The sequence below is a fragment of the Coregonus clupeaformis genome, chromosome 36 (assembly GCF_020615455.1).
Source record: "Coregonus clupeaformis isolate EN_2021a chromosome 36, ASM2061545v1, whole genome shotgun sequence".
Taxonomy (NCBI): domain Eukaryota; kingdom Metazoa; phylum Chordata; class Actinopteri; order Salmoniformes; family Salmonidae; genus Coregonus; species Coregonus clupeaformis.
The window spans coordinates 9019452-9032433 of record NC_059227.1 but is presented as its reverse complement, the minus strand read 5'-3'; the positions used below and the strand labels follow the sequence as shown (position 1 = coordinate 9032433).

Below are 12982 nucleotides of genomic sequence, written 5' to 3'. Positions count from 1 at the left end.
TCAAGAGCTGAGAGCCATCACCATTATACAGTGTTTCATTTTGAACAAAGAGGACATCACTGTGATAAACACAACGTTCATCTCTCTCTCTCTCTCTTTATGGGCTGTTTGAGAACGCTTGTTGTTCTCCTCCCTCCACCGTTGCTGTGGGTTTCTAGGGCAATGCTGTCGCAACAGCCATCAATCATTGTGGTGTTTTCAGTGCCCTCCCCTTCTGTTCTCCTTCTACAATATGACACTGATGTTCAGTCAGGCTACAGGCTATGTTTATGTAGGCTTAAACTTTAGAGGGCTAAGTGCTATGTTGATGGGGTGAATAGGGTCAAAGCAGTTATTTAGAACTGTCAAAAAGTACATGAAAAGTGGTGTCTTGACTCCCCCTCCTCTCCTCAGTCTCCTGCCTCCTTAGCTGGTCGGTCTACTGCCAAGACGGAGGTGTGTGTTTGGCCCTGACATCCAGACATGAAGCACTCACTAACTGGCTCCCATATACAGTGGGGTCCTAAATTATTGACACTGATAAAGAGGAGCAAAAATGACTGTAAAATAAATAATTCAAATACTGAGCTACAGGTAACTGCCAACATAAAGTGTCTTAATAGGGTGTTGGGCCACCATGAGCCAGAACAGCTTCAATGCACCTTGGCATAGATTTTACAAGTGTCTGGAACTCTATCGGAAGGATGCAACACTATTCTTGCACGCCAAATTCCATCATTTAGGTGTTTTGTTGATGGTGGTGGAAAACGCTGTCTCGGGTGTCGCTCCAGAATCTCCCGTAAGTGTTTAATTGGGTTGAGATCTGGTGACTTGAGATGGCCATGGCATATGGTTTACATCATTTTCATGCTTATCAAACCATTCAGTGACCACTCGTGCCCTGTGGAGTGGGACATTGTCATCCTATGGAGGCATAGCCATGGTAGCCAAAATAATGGCCTGTCCAGCATCGTTATACATGACCCTAAGCAGGATGGGACATTAATTGTTTAATTAACTCAGGAACCACACCTGTGTGGAAGCGCCTGCTTTCAATATACTTTGTATCCCTAATTTACTCAAGTGTCCCCATTATTTTGGCAGTTACCTGTATATTGTATGCTCCAAAAAATTGGGAAATTATATTATTTTTTATACTAAATACAACTGTTTTCAATACCTCACCTTGCGAGCCCCACAGTGGAGGTGTCATAATACCCATAAAACCTAGCGGTCAAACAGGAAAATAGTTTTTCCACCATTCACTTTTCCCATAGGGAATTTTAGAAACACTTAAAATAAGGGCTGTGCTTCGTGTAGGAATGTGACGTTTTGATAACCATGTAAATTTATCTCGGACAAGGTGACTTTTATCAATATATTCGGCTCTATTTACTCTCAGATTATAAAATGCTAACCATTTCCCGTGGTACTCTATACCGGCACTGAGCCTTTTTCTAACATGCTTTATGAGTTGGAGAACACATTGGGAGGGATCTTTGCCTGGAAACCGACATTGAATTGCATTGAATTTCACGTTGGGCAGAAATTAGTGTTTGAATCAGGAAAGTTTCCTCTCACAACCTCTACAAGCCAGAATGTTGAATCAAATGATATTTTAACGTACTTGACCAGTTGTCCGTGTGGTTGGTCCTTTTGGCGGAGTTTGGCAAGTAGACACATGCATACTTGCCGAGCTCGTGCACGTGTTTACATGGTTCTGTGCATGCTTCAGGTGATAGAAATCTGAACGCAGTACCAGCACTTTGAAAAGTTGATGTAATTATACTTTCCTGTGGATATACTGTCTCTCTTACAGATCCTTGATATCCTTTGTGTGCGCTTATGGACTGCCCTCTTCAATTCAAACCACAGTCCAGATACTGAGATGGCCATTTCAAAATGTTGCTTTGTGTCCAATTAATCATTTTGATGTGTGCTTGGGGTTATTGTCTTGCTGGAAGATCCACTTGCGGCCAAGTTTCAGCCTCCTGGCAGAGGCAACCAGGTTTTGGGCAAAAATGTCCTGGTACTGGGTAAAGTTCATGATGCCGTTGACTTTAACAAGGGCCCCAGGACCAGTGGAAGCAAAATAGCCCCATAACATCAAAGATCCACCACCATATTTTACAGTAGGTATGGGGTTATTTTCTGCTCATGTGTTCTCATTCAGATGCCAAACCCACCACTGGTGTGCGTGGCCAAAGAGATCTATTTTCATGTCATCCAACAAATATAAACGCTTGGAGTTCGCTAAACGGCATTGGCACTTGGATTGGAACAGGTGCTTTGGTCAGATGACATGAAAATAGAGCTCTTTGGCCATGCACACCAGTGGTGGGTTTGGCGTCAAAATGAGAATGCATAAGTAGAAAAGAACCCCATACCTACTGTAAAATTTGGCCCAGTCTTACTGTGTCTACAAATTAAGTCGATGGCCTCCCGAGTGGCGCAGCGGTCTGCACGCTGACTTCGGTCGCCAGTTGTACAGTGTTTCGTCCAACACATTGGTGCGGCTGGCTTCCGAGTTAAGCAAACAGTGTGTCAAGAAGCAGTGCGGCTTGGCAGGGTCGTGTTTCAGAGGACGCATGGCTCTCGACCTTCGCCTCTCCCGAGTCCGTACGGGAGTTGCAGCGATAGGACAAGACTAACTACCAATTGGGGAGAAAAATGGGTAAAAAGTAATAAATAAATATTAGGTCTTTGACTAGCTCTGTTCACAGTGATAGTATAATTTATTGGACATCAGCTCAGTAAGGTGTGGTGTACTGTCCTCTAGAGGAGACATATAGAACCCACAGGCTTGGACTATAAGGTGAGAAGAATGCCTGCTTATAGACACAACAGTGATATCAATCATATTGCCAAACAGAAAACATTCACCAGGGTTGGAAAGTAACAGATTTTTCTTGTAGGTTTAAGATTAGAGTTTGGGTTATCATTACTGCTGTAAGTACAATGTATTACCAGTCTAGGGTTAGAATTAGTGTTACAGTTGTAGGTGCATTGTATTACCAGTCTAAGATTTGGGGTTATGGTTGGGGTTAGAGTTACCATTACAGCTATAGGTGCATTGTATTACCTGTCTAAGGTTTTGGGTTAGTGTTACCATAACCCTTAACCATACATTGTAGTACAGCCGTAGCACTCACCCTCTTCTATTTCATTGCGTAATAAAGATTCACAGCGGTATAAATAAATCAAGTTGCAATATATGCATGGTCCACTGGGGGGCAGTAAATACCTTCCCATTTTACAGGCTGACAGTTTTAGGGCCATGTTTAAACAACTGAGATTAGATTTTATGGTCGTTATTAAAAGGAATGATCATATTATCATGAAGTGAAATGCCACCATGAAATAGTTAGTCTATGATTGCCTGTTTTCATGTAGATAATGTTAAAACCCCACTATAGTGCTATTATGACAGACAGTTGACCACTGTACAATATAATCATTTTTTATTTTTTTATTTCACCTTTTTTTAACCAGGTAAGCCATTTGAGAACAAGTTCTCATTTACAACTGCGACCTGGCCAAGATAAAGCAAAGCAGTGCGATAAAAACAACAACACAGAGTTACATATGGGGTAAACAAAACATAAAGTCAAAAATACAACAGAAAATATATATACAGTGTATGCGAATGTAGTAAGTTATGGAGGTAAGGCAATAAATAGGCCATAGTGCAAAATAGTTACAATTTCTTATAATACTGGAATGATAGATGTGCAAATAGAGATACTGGGGTGCAAATTAGCAAAATAAATAACAATATGGAGATGAGGTAGTTGGGTGGGCTAATTTCAGAAAGGCTGTGTACATGTGCAGTGATCGGTAAGCTGCTCTGACAATTTTCAGACCAGCTCTGTCAGTGTTCCATTGCTCAAGTGTAGAAATATGTTTTGTAAAGATGTGTGTGTGCGTATCAGTGGTTGTTTTGGCGGGCGGTGCTGTGTGACTTTCTGTATGTGCATACATCCAGGTAACTGCCATGTAGTTTACATCGCTTTTATGCTCATCAAACAATTCAGTGACCACTTGTGCCCTGTGGATGGGGGCATTGTCATCCTATGGGGGCATAGCCATGGTAGCCAGAATAATGGCCTGCCCAGCATTACCTGTACTTGAGAGCATGCTGTGTAGCTCTCTGTTTTCAGTGCAACCATCTGTGCGTATACCTGTTTGTATGTGTGTCCTGTTACCATGCTCCAGTGCTCTGCCAGTTTTTGGTCCTGTATCCTGGGCCCCAGAGCCAGGCGAGCCTTGCCCAGGCTGCGGGAGAGGAGCGTGGTGCAGGAGCCACCTGGTCTGGGTCTAGGGATTAGCCCAGCCGGCCAACCTTCAGCTGCTTACTGAAACTGAAAAACCTCACATATCCCTCTGTCTGTTCGTCCATCCATCCATCCATCCATCCATCCATCCATCCATCCATCAGAACCATCACTGACTTACCTCACTGACACTCCTCCTTAAATAAAGTACATCAAAACCCAACCAAAAACCATGCTTATTGTAGAACTGCAACTCACCCTCACAAACCCCACAGCTAACTGGAAGTTCCTCTATCAGCTGTTGCAAACTATTGATGTTCAGCGGAAGAGTGTTTAGAATGGCTTTAAAAACAATTTTCTGCATGTATTTTACAGCATCAATAGGTTCTTCAGCGAAAAATAATTCAGCCCATTTCCTTGGGATGTTGGCAACAATAGTTTCTCTAATAGCTCTGTTCTAGCAGCAGTCCATTATAAATGGACATGATCACAGTGTATTGGCACGCCATTCGTTAGTGAAGAGAACCAAGGAGGACTACGCCAAAGGAGTCATCTCCTGGAAGGCATGGTAGTGTTGATGAGAGCTCAACATAAAGGCTCTCGTTTGTTTGTGTCGGTTGTCAGTCAGCTCTTTAATTCACTATGGGAGAGAAGAGAGAGGAGTACGTGTTTGTGTGGATGGGCTGGCTGGCAGCGTTGGGCAGATAGGTAGACTACAGGACAGATGGAAAGATGAATAGATATGTGTAGGAACTGGTGAGACAGATGGATGGGAGATACAGACCTCCTGTACTGGCTGTCATTGAGGCTTACCGAACTTCCTTCAAGGGAGCATGGGCCCAATTGCTGGGTTTTTGTGACAAAGAGAAAGAGAAAGAGAGAGACAGAGAGAGAGAGACAGAGAGAGAGAGAGAGAGAGAGAGAGAGAGAGACATGCCAGTTCAATAAACTATTTCATATTCATACTGTAGACATGTTGTAGGTGTAGAAACTGCATCAAGACACAAGGGTAAAAAAATTAATGTTAAAGCCCAATATCTTGTCATCGACTAGAACAGTGGTTCCCAAACTGTGGGGCGCAGTCTGGCTTTCAACTTACTCCTGAAAGTTGTAATGATAGAATGCACAAAGTGCAATTTCGAAATTGGGTAGTGCATCATCAGTTTTCCTCTTGTCATGTTAGTCATTGCAGACCTTAGAGAGCTATTTATAACTTGTCAGAAATGTCCATATCAACTAGCCCATGTCAGCTAATGTTTTTTAGCTAGGTGTTTTAGTCCTGCAAAATGTTCTCTTTGCCAACAACAAGAGTGTGAACAGTTTGTGCCCATAGAAATAGATGTGGCACGCGCGCCGAGGGGGTGCGGGATGATCCCCAATGCTGGAAGGGGGGCCTGAGCGAAAAAGTTTGGGAACCCTTGGACTAGACCGTCTTTTAGGGCAGTAGTCTACAGTAAGAAGTACCTGTCAGACATTTTGTGTGTGGCTTTCCCAACATGACAGACAATACTGCATCATTGTGTCCTTCAGCCATTACCCACGGTGCCTTGCTCCAGTCCCTATGTAGGGATGGGGAATGCCAGCATGTGTGTGTGATGCTGCCGCTTCTGCTCTGCTAGTGTACATACAAGCTGCCCGTGTTTCTGACATCCTCTAAGCTACACAGGGTCTGGCAGAAGCCTCTCTCCCACTGAGTGTGTTTGCCTGCGCAAGCCGCACACACAGACACACTACTCTGACAGATGAGTCAGAGAGTGATCAGAACAAGGCTTAGGGCAAAGATCACAGAAAGGAGGCCATCTAACACAGGACAAACACCACACAAAGGAACCAGCCAAACACCACACAAAGGAACCAGCCAAACAGCCATACATCAACACGCATTTTAATCATTTAATCCACCAACACACACCATAGAGTTCAATCTGATGTACATACTGGGGTTGATTTGATTGAAACAAGACAATGTACACTAAAACCACAATGTGCATTAATTTAAGCAGCTCTTATGTTTTGTAATGCTTGATTACCAAAGGACTTGAAATAATTTAAGTCAAGACTCAGATATGAACTGTTTTTATATAAACCCTGAATATGCTTCATTACGGCATCAGAATTAAGGCAACTTCCATTTAAATTAATAGAAAATAGACTTATTTTGCAATAAGCAAGCAGAAAAATGTCATAGTCAAAACTAGCCAATCGGAGAGGATGGTGGTCATTCCCTATTGGACAGAGGTGGTTATTTCTTGAGTCCTATTGGACAGGAGACTCCAGTGCCACTCAGGCCACAGTATCCATGTGGGTTCTTGCTGAGGTACTGCTGGTGGTGGTCCTCAGCATAGTAGAACTCCTGGCCCTTGGCTATCTCTGTGGTGATTTCTCCAAAGCCCCCCTCCATCAGGACCTGTAGAAACAGAAACAACAACGATATTGTTAGCTGAGAAATGGGTGGTTATGTTCAAGGGGAAAAAGTGAAAAGAGTGGGGATATTGTTGAGAGTAGATTTACACTACATGGCCAAAGGTATGTGGACACCTGCTCGTCAAACATCTCATTCCAAAATCATGGGCATTAATATGGAGTTGGTCCCCCCTTTGCTGCTATAACAGCCTCCACTCTTCTGGGAAGGCTTTCCACTAGATGTTGGAACATTGCTGCATGGACTTGCTTCCATTCAGCCACAAGAGCATTAGTGAGGTCGGGCACTGATGTTAGGCCTGGCTCATAGTCGGCGTTCCAATTAATCCCAAAGGTGTTCGATGGGGTTGAGGTCAGGGCCCTGTGCAGGCCAGTCAGGTTCTTCCACACCGATCTTGACAAACCATTTCTGTATGGACCTCGCTTTGTGCACAAGGGCATTGTCATGCTGAAACAGGAACGGGCCTTCCCCAAACTGTTGCCACAAAGTTGGAATCACAGAATCGTCTAGAATGTCATTGTATGCTGTAGCGTTAAGATTTCCCGTCACTGGAACTAAGGGGCCTAGCCCGAACCATGAAAAACAGCCCCAGACCATTATTCCTCCTCGGCCATGGAAACCCATTTGATGAAGCTCCCGACGAACAGTTCTAATGCTGACGTTGCTTCCAGAGGCAGTTTGGAACTCAATAGTGAGTGTTGCAACCGAGGACAGACGATTTTTATGCGCTACGCGCTTCAGCACTCGGCGGTCCCATTCTGTGAGCTTGTGTGGCCAATCACTTCGCGGCTGAGTGTTTCCACTTCAAATAACAGCACTTATAGTTGACCGGGGCAACTCTAGCAGGGCAGAAATCTGACGAACTGACTTGGAAAGGTGGCATCCTATAACGGTGCCACGTTGAAAGTCACTGAGCTCTTCAGTAAGGGCCATTCTACTGCCAATGTTTGTCTATGGAGATTGCATGGCTGTGTGCTCGATTTTATACACCTGTAAGCAATGGGTGTGGCTGAAATAGCCGAATCCACTAATCTGAAGGGGTGTCCACATACTTTTGTAGTGTAGTGTACCTTAATACAATACCACTTGGGCGTTTCAATAAAATTATGGATCTTTCTTTCCTTTTCTATTTCTGCCTTTCAATCTTTCTGCCCTCCATTATTTCCCAGTCTTGCTCTCTCCCTCTACCTCGCCAACCTCCCCCTCTCACTAATGCTCTGTTGCTCAGTGCGTGTGTGTGTGTGTGTGTGTGTGTGTGTGTGGGGGGGGGTGAAGTAACCTGCCAACTACCTAATTTCTCTGACCATCTGCCTGGAGGTAGCCACACACCTGTTAGGAGCAGCTGCCACCGCAGAGGAGACAGGAGAGAGAGAGAGAGGTAACACAGAATCAACTCTCCTCTATCAAGGGCCTTTTCTTAATTGCATACTCCTCGCGTCCTCTCCACTCACCTCCTTCTCAAAACCCATTGGAAGAGCGAGAGCCAGAGGTCCCCTTTTGAGAAGGAGGTGATGAGAGAGGTGTATGCAATTGAGGAAAGGCCATACTCTCCTTCCCCGCCAACCTCAGCCCTAACTCTAGTCCTAACTATACCCTCAGCCCTAACTTTAGTCCTAACTATACCCTCAGCCCTAACTCTATTCCTAACTATACCTTCAGCCCTAACTCTATTCCTAACTATACCTTCAGCCCTAACTCTATTCCTAACTATACCCTCAGCCCTAACTCTATTCCTAACTATACCTTCAGCCCTAACTCTAGTTCTAACTATACCCTCAGCCCTAACTCTAGTCCTAACTATACCCTCAGCCCTAACTCTAGTCCTGACTGTACCTTCAGCCCTAACTCTATTCCTAACTATACCTTCAGCCCTAACTCTAGTCCTAACTGTACCTTCAGCCCTAACTCTAGTCATAACTATACCCTCAGCCCTAACTCTATTCCTAACTATACCTTCAGCCCTAACTCTATTCCTAACTATACCCTCAGCCCTAACTCTATTCCTAACTATACCCTCAGCCCTAACTCTATTCCTAACTATACCTTCAGCCCGAACTCTAGTTCTAACTATACCCTCAGCCCTAACTCTAGTCCTAACTATACCCTCAGCCCTAACTCTAGTCCTGACTGTACCTTCAGCCCTAACTCTATTCCTAACTATACCTTCAGCCCTAACTCTAGTCAATACGCCTAATCTAGTCATAACTATACCCTCAGCCCTAACTCTATTCCTAACTATACCTTCAGCCCTAACTCTATTCCTAACTATACACTCAGCCCTAACTCTAGTTCTAACTATACCCTCAGCCCTAACTCTAGTCCTAACTATACCCTCAGCCCTAACTCTATTCCTAACTATACCCTCAGCCCTAACTCTAGTCCTAACAATACCCTCAGCCCTAACTCTAGTCCTAACAATACCCTCAGCCCTAACTCTAGTCCTAACTATACCCTCAGCCCTAACTCTAGTTCTAACTATACCCTCAACCCTAACTCTATTCCTAACTATACCAGCCCAACTCTAGTCCTAACTATACCCTCAGCCCTAACTTTATTCCTAACTATACCCTCAGCCCTAACTCTAGTTCTAACTATACCCTCAGCCCTAACTCTAGTCCTAACTATACCCTCAGCCCTAACTCTAGTTCTAACTATACCCTCAACCCTAACTCTATTCCTAACTATACCAGCCCAACTCTAGTCCTAACTATACTCTCAGCCCTAACTCTATTCCTAACTATACCCTCAGCCCTAACTCTATTCCTAACTATACCCTCAGCCCTAACTCTATTCCTAACTATACCTTCAGCCCTAACTCTAGTCCTAACTATACCCTCAGCCCTAACCCTAGTTCTAACTATACCCTCAGCCCTAACTCTAGTCCTAACTATACCCTCAGCCCTAACTCTAGTTCTAACTATACCCTCAACCCTAACTCTATTCCTAACTATACCCTCAGCCCTAACTCTATTCCTAACTATACCTTCAGCCCTAACTCTATTCCTAACTATACCTTCAGCCCTAACTCTAGTCATAACTATACCCTCAGCCCTAACTCTATTCCTAACTATACCTTCAGCCCTAACTCTATTCCTAACTATACACTCAGCCCTAACTCTAGTTCTAACTATACCCTCAGCCCTAACTCTAGTCCTAACTATACCCTCAGCCCTAACCCTATTCCTAACTATACCCTCAGCCCTAACTCTATATTCCTACCAATACCCTCAGCCCTAACTCTAGTCCTAACAATACCCTCAGCCCTAACTCTAGTCCTAACTATACCCTCAGCCCTAACTCTAGTTCTAACTATACCCTCAACCCTAACTCTATTCCTAACTATACCAGCCCAACTCTAGTCCTAACTATACCCTCAGCCCTAACTCTATTCCTAACTATACCCTCAGCCCTAACTCTAGTTCTAACTATACCCTCAGCCCTAACTCTAGTCCTAACTATACCCTCAGCCCTAACTCTAGTCCTAACTATACCCTCAGCCCTAACTCTAGTCCTAACTATACCCTCAGCCCTAACTCTATTCCTAACTATACCTTCAGCCCTAACTCTATTCCTAACTATACCCTCAGCCCTAACTCTGTTCCTAACTATACCTTCAGCCCTAACTCTAGTCCTAACTGTATCTTCAGCCCTAACTCTATTCCTAACTATACCCTCAGCCCTAACTCTATTCCTAACTATACCCTCAGCCCTAACTCTATTCCTAACTATACCCTCAGCCCTAACTCTATTCCTAACTATAACTTCAGCCCTAACTCTATTCCTAACTATACCTTCAGCCCTAACTCTAGTTCTAACTATACCCTCAGCCCTAACTCTAGTCCTAACTGTACCTTCAGCCCTAACTCTATTCCTAACTATACCTTCAGCCCTAACTCTATTCCTAACTATACCCTCAGCCCTAACCCTATTCCTAACTATACCCTCAGCCCTAACTCTAGTCCTACCAATACCCTCAGCCCTAACTCTAGTCCTAACAATACCCTCAGCCCTAACTCTAGTCCTAACTATACCCTCAGCCCTAACTCTAGTTCTAACTATACCCTCAACCCTAACTCTATTCCTAACTATACCAGCCCAACTCTAGTCCTAACTATACCCTCAGCCCTAACTCTATTCCTAACTATACCCTCAGCCCTAACTCTAGTTCTAACTATACCCTCAGCCCTAACTCTAGTCCTAACTATACCCTCAGCCCTAACTCTAGTCCTAACTATACCCTCAGCCCTAACTCTAGTCCTAACTATACCCTCAGCCCTAACTCTATTCCTAACTATACCTTCAGCCCTAACTCTATTCCTAACTATACCCTCAGCCCTAACTCTATTCCTAACTATACCTTCAGCCCTAACTCTAGTCCTAACTGTATTTTCAGCCCTAACTCTATTCCTAACTATACCCTCAGCCCTAACTCTATTCCTAACTATACCCTCAGCCCTAACTCTATTCCTAACTATACCCTCAGCCCTAACTCTATTCCTAAATATAACTTCAGCCCTAACTCTATTCCTAACTATACCTTCAGCCCTAACTCTAGTTCTAACTATACCCTCAGCCCTAACTCTAGTCCTAACTGTACCTTCAGCCCTAACTGTATTCCTAACTATACCTTCAGCCCTAACTCTATTCCTAACTATACCCTCAGCCCTAACTCTATTCCTAACTATACCTTCAGCCCTAACTCTAGTCCTAACTGTACCTTCAGCCCTAACTCTAGTCATAACTATACCCTCAGCCCTAACTCTATTCCTAACTATACCTTCAGCCCTAACTCTATTCCTAACTATACACTCAGCCCTAACTCTAGTTCTAACTATACCCTCAGCCCTAACTCTAGTCCTAACTATACCCTCAGCCCTAACTCTATTCCTAACTATACCCTCAGCCCTAACTCTAGTCCTACCAATACCCTCAGCCCTAACTCTAGTCCTAACAATACACTCAGCCCTAACTCTAGTCCTAACTATACCCTCAGCCCTAACTCTAGTTCTAACTATACCCTCAACCCTAACTCTATTCCTAACTATACCAGCCCAACTCTAGTCCTAACTATACCCTCAGCCCTAACTTTATTCCTAACTATACCCTCAGCCCTAACTCTAGTTCTAACTATACCCTCAGCCCTAACTCTAGTCCTAACTATACCCTCAGCCCTAACTCTAGTTCTAACTATACCCTCAACCCTAACTCTATTCCTAACTATACCAGCCCAACTCTAGTCCTAACTATACTCTCAGCCCTAACTCTATTCCTAACTATACCCTCAGCCCTAACTCTATTCCTAACTATACCCTCAGCCCTAACTCTATTCCTAACTATACCTTCAGCCCTAACTCTAGTCCTAACTATACCCTCAGCCCTAACTCTAGTTCTAACTATACCCTCAGCCCTAACTCTAGTCCTAACTATACCCTCAGCCCTAACTCTAGTTCTAACTATACCCTCAACCCTAACTCTATTCCTAACTATACCCTCAGCCCTAACTCTATTCCTAACTATACCTTCAGCCCTAACTCTATTCCTAACTATACCTTCAGCCCTAACTCTAGTCATAACTATACCCTCAGCCCTAACTCTATTCCTAACTATACCTTCAGCCCTAACTCTATTCCTAACTATACACTCAGCCCTAACTCTAGTTCTAACTATACCCTCAGCCCTAACTCTAGTCCTAACTATACCCTCAGCCCTAACCCTATTCCTAACTATACCCTCAGCCCTAACTCTAGTCCTACCAATACCCTCAGCCCTAACTCTAGTCCTAACAATACCCTCAGCCCTAACTCTAGTCCTAACTATACCCTCAGCCCTAACTCTAGTTCTAACTATACCCTCAACCCTAACTCTATTCCTAACTATACCAGCCCAACTCTAGTCCTAACTATACCCTCAGCCCTAACTCTATTCCTAACTATACCCTCAGCCCTAACTCTAGTTCTAACTATACCCTCAGCCCTAACTCTAGTCCTAACTATACCCTCAGCCCTAACTCTAGTCCTAACTATACCCTCAGCCCTAACTCTAGTCCTAACTATACCCTCAGCCCTAACTCTATTCCTAACTATACCTTCAGCCCTAACTCTATTCCTAACTATACCCTCAGCCCTAACTCTATTCCTAACTATACCTTCAGCCCTAACTCTAGTCCTAACTGTATCTTCAGCCCTAACTCTATTCCTAACTATACCCTCAGCCCTAACTCTATTCCTAACTATACCCTCAGCCCTAACTCTATTCCTAACTATACCCTCAGCCCTAACTCTATTCCTAACTATAACTTCAGCCCTAA

The 12982-nt window shown here is 43.9% G+C and overlaps 1 protein-coding gene across 1 annotated transcript in view; it reads right to left on the bottom strand.

Annotated features, from left to right (window-relative positions):
- Positions 1-6122: 6122 nt before the first annotated feature.
- The window catches only part of LOC121552453 (mitochondrial peptide methionine sulfoxide reductase), a 103359-nt gene continuing 96499 nt past the window's right edge, over positions 6123-12982 (bottom strand). Inside the window, exon 6 of the mRNA XM_041865389.2 lies at positions 6123-6660. Coding sequence (XP_041721323.1) covers positions 6496-6660 — 165 coding nt within the window. The 3' untranslated portion in view covers positions 6123-6495. The remainder of the gene's footprint in view (positions 6661-12982) is intronic.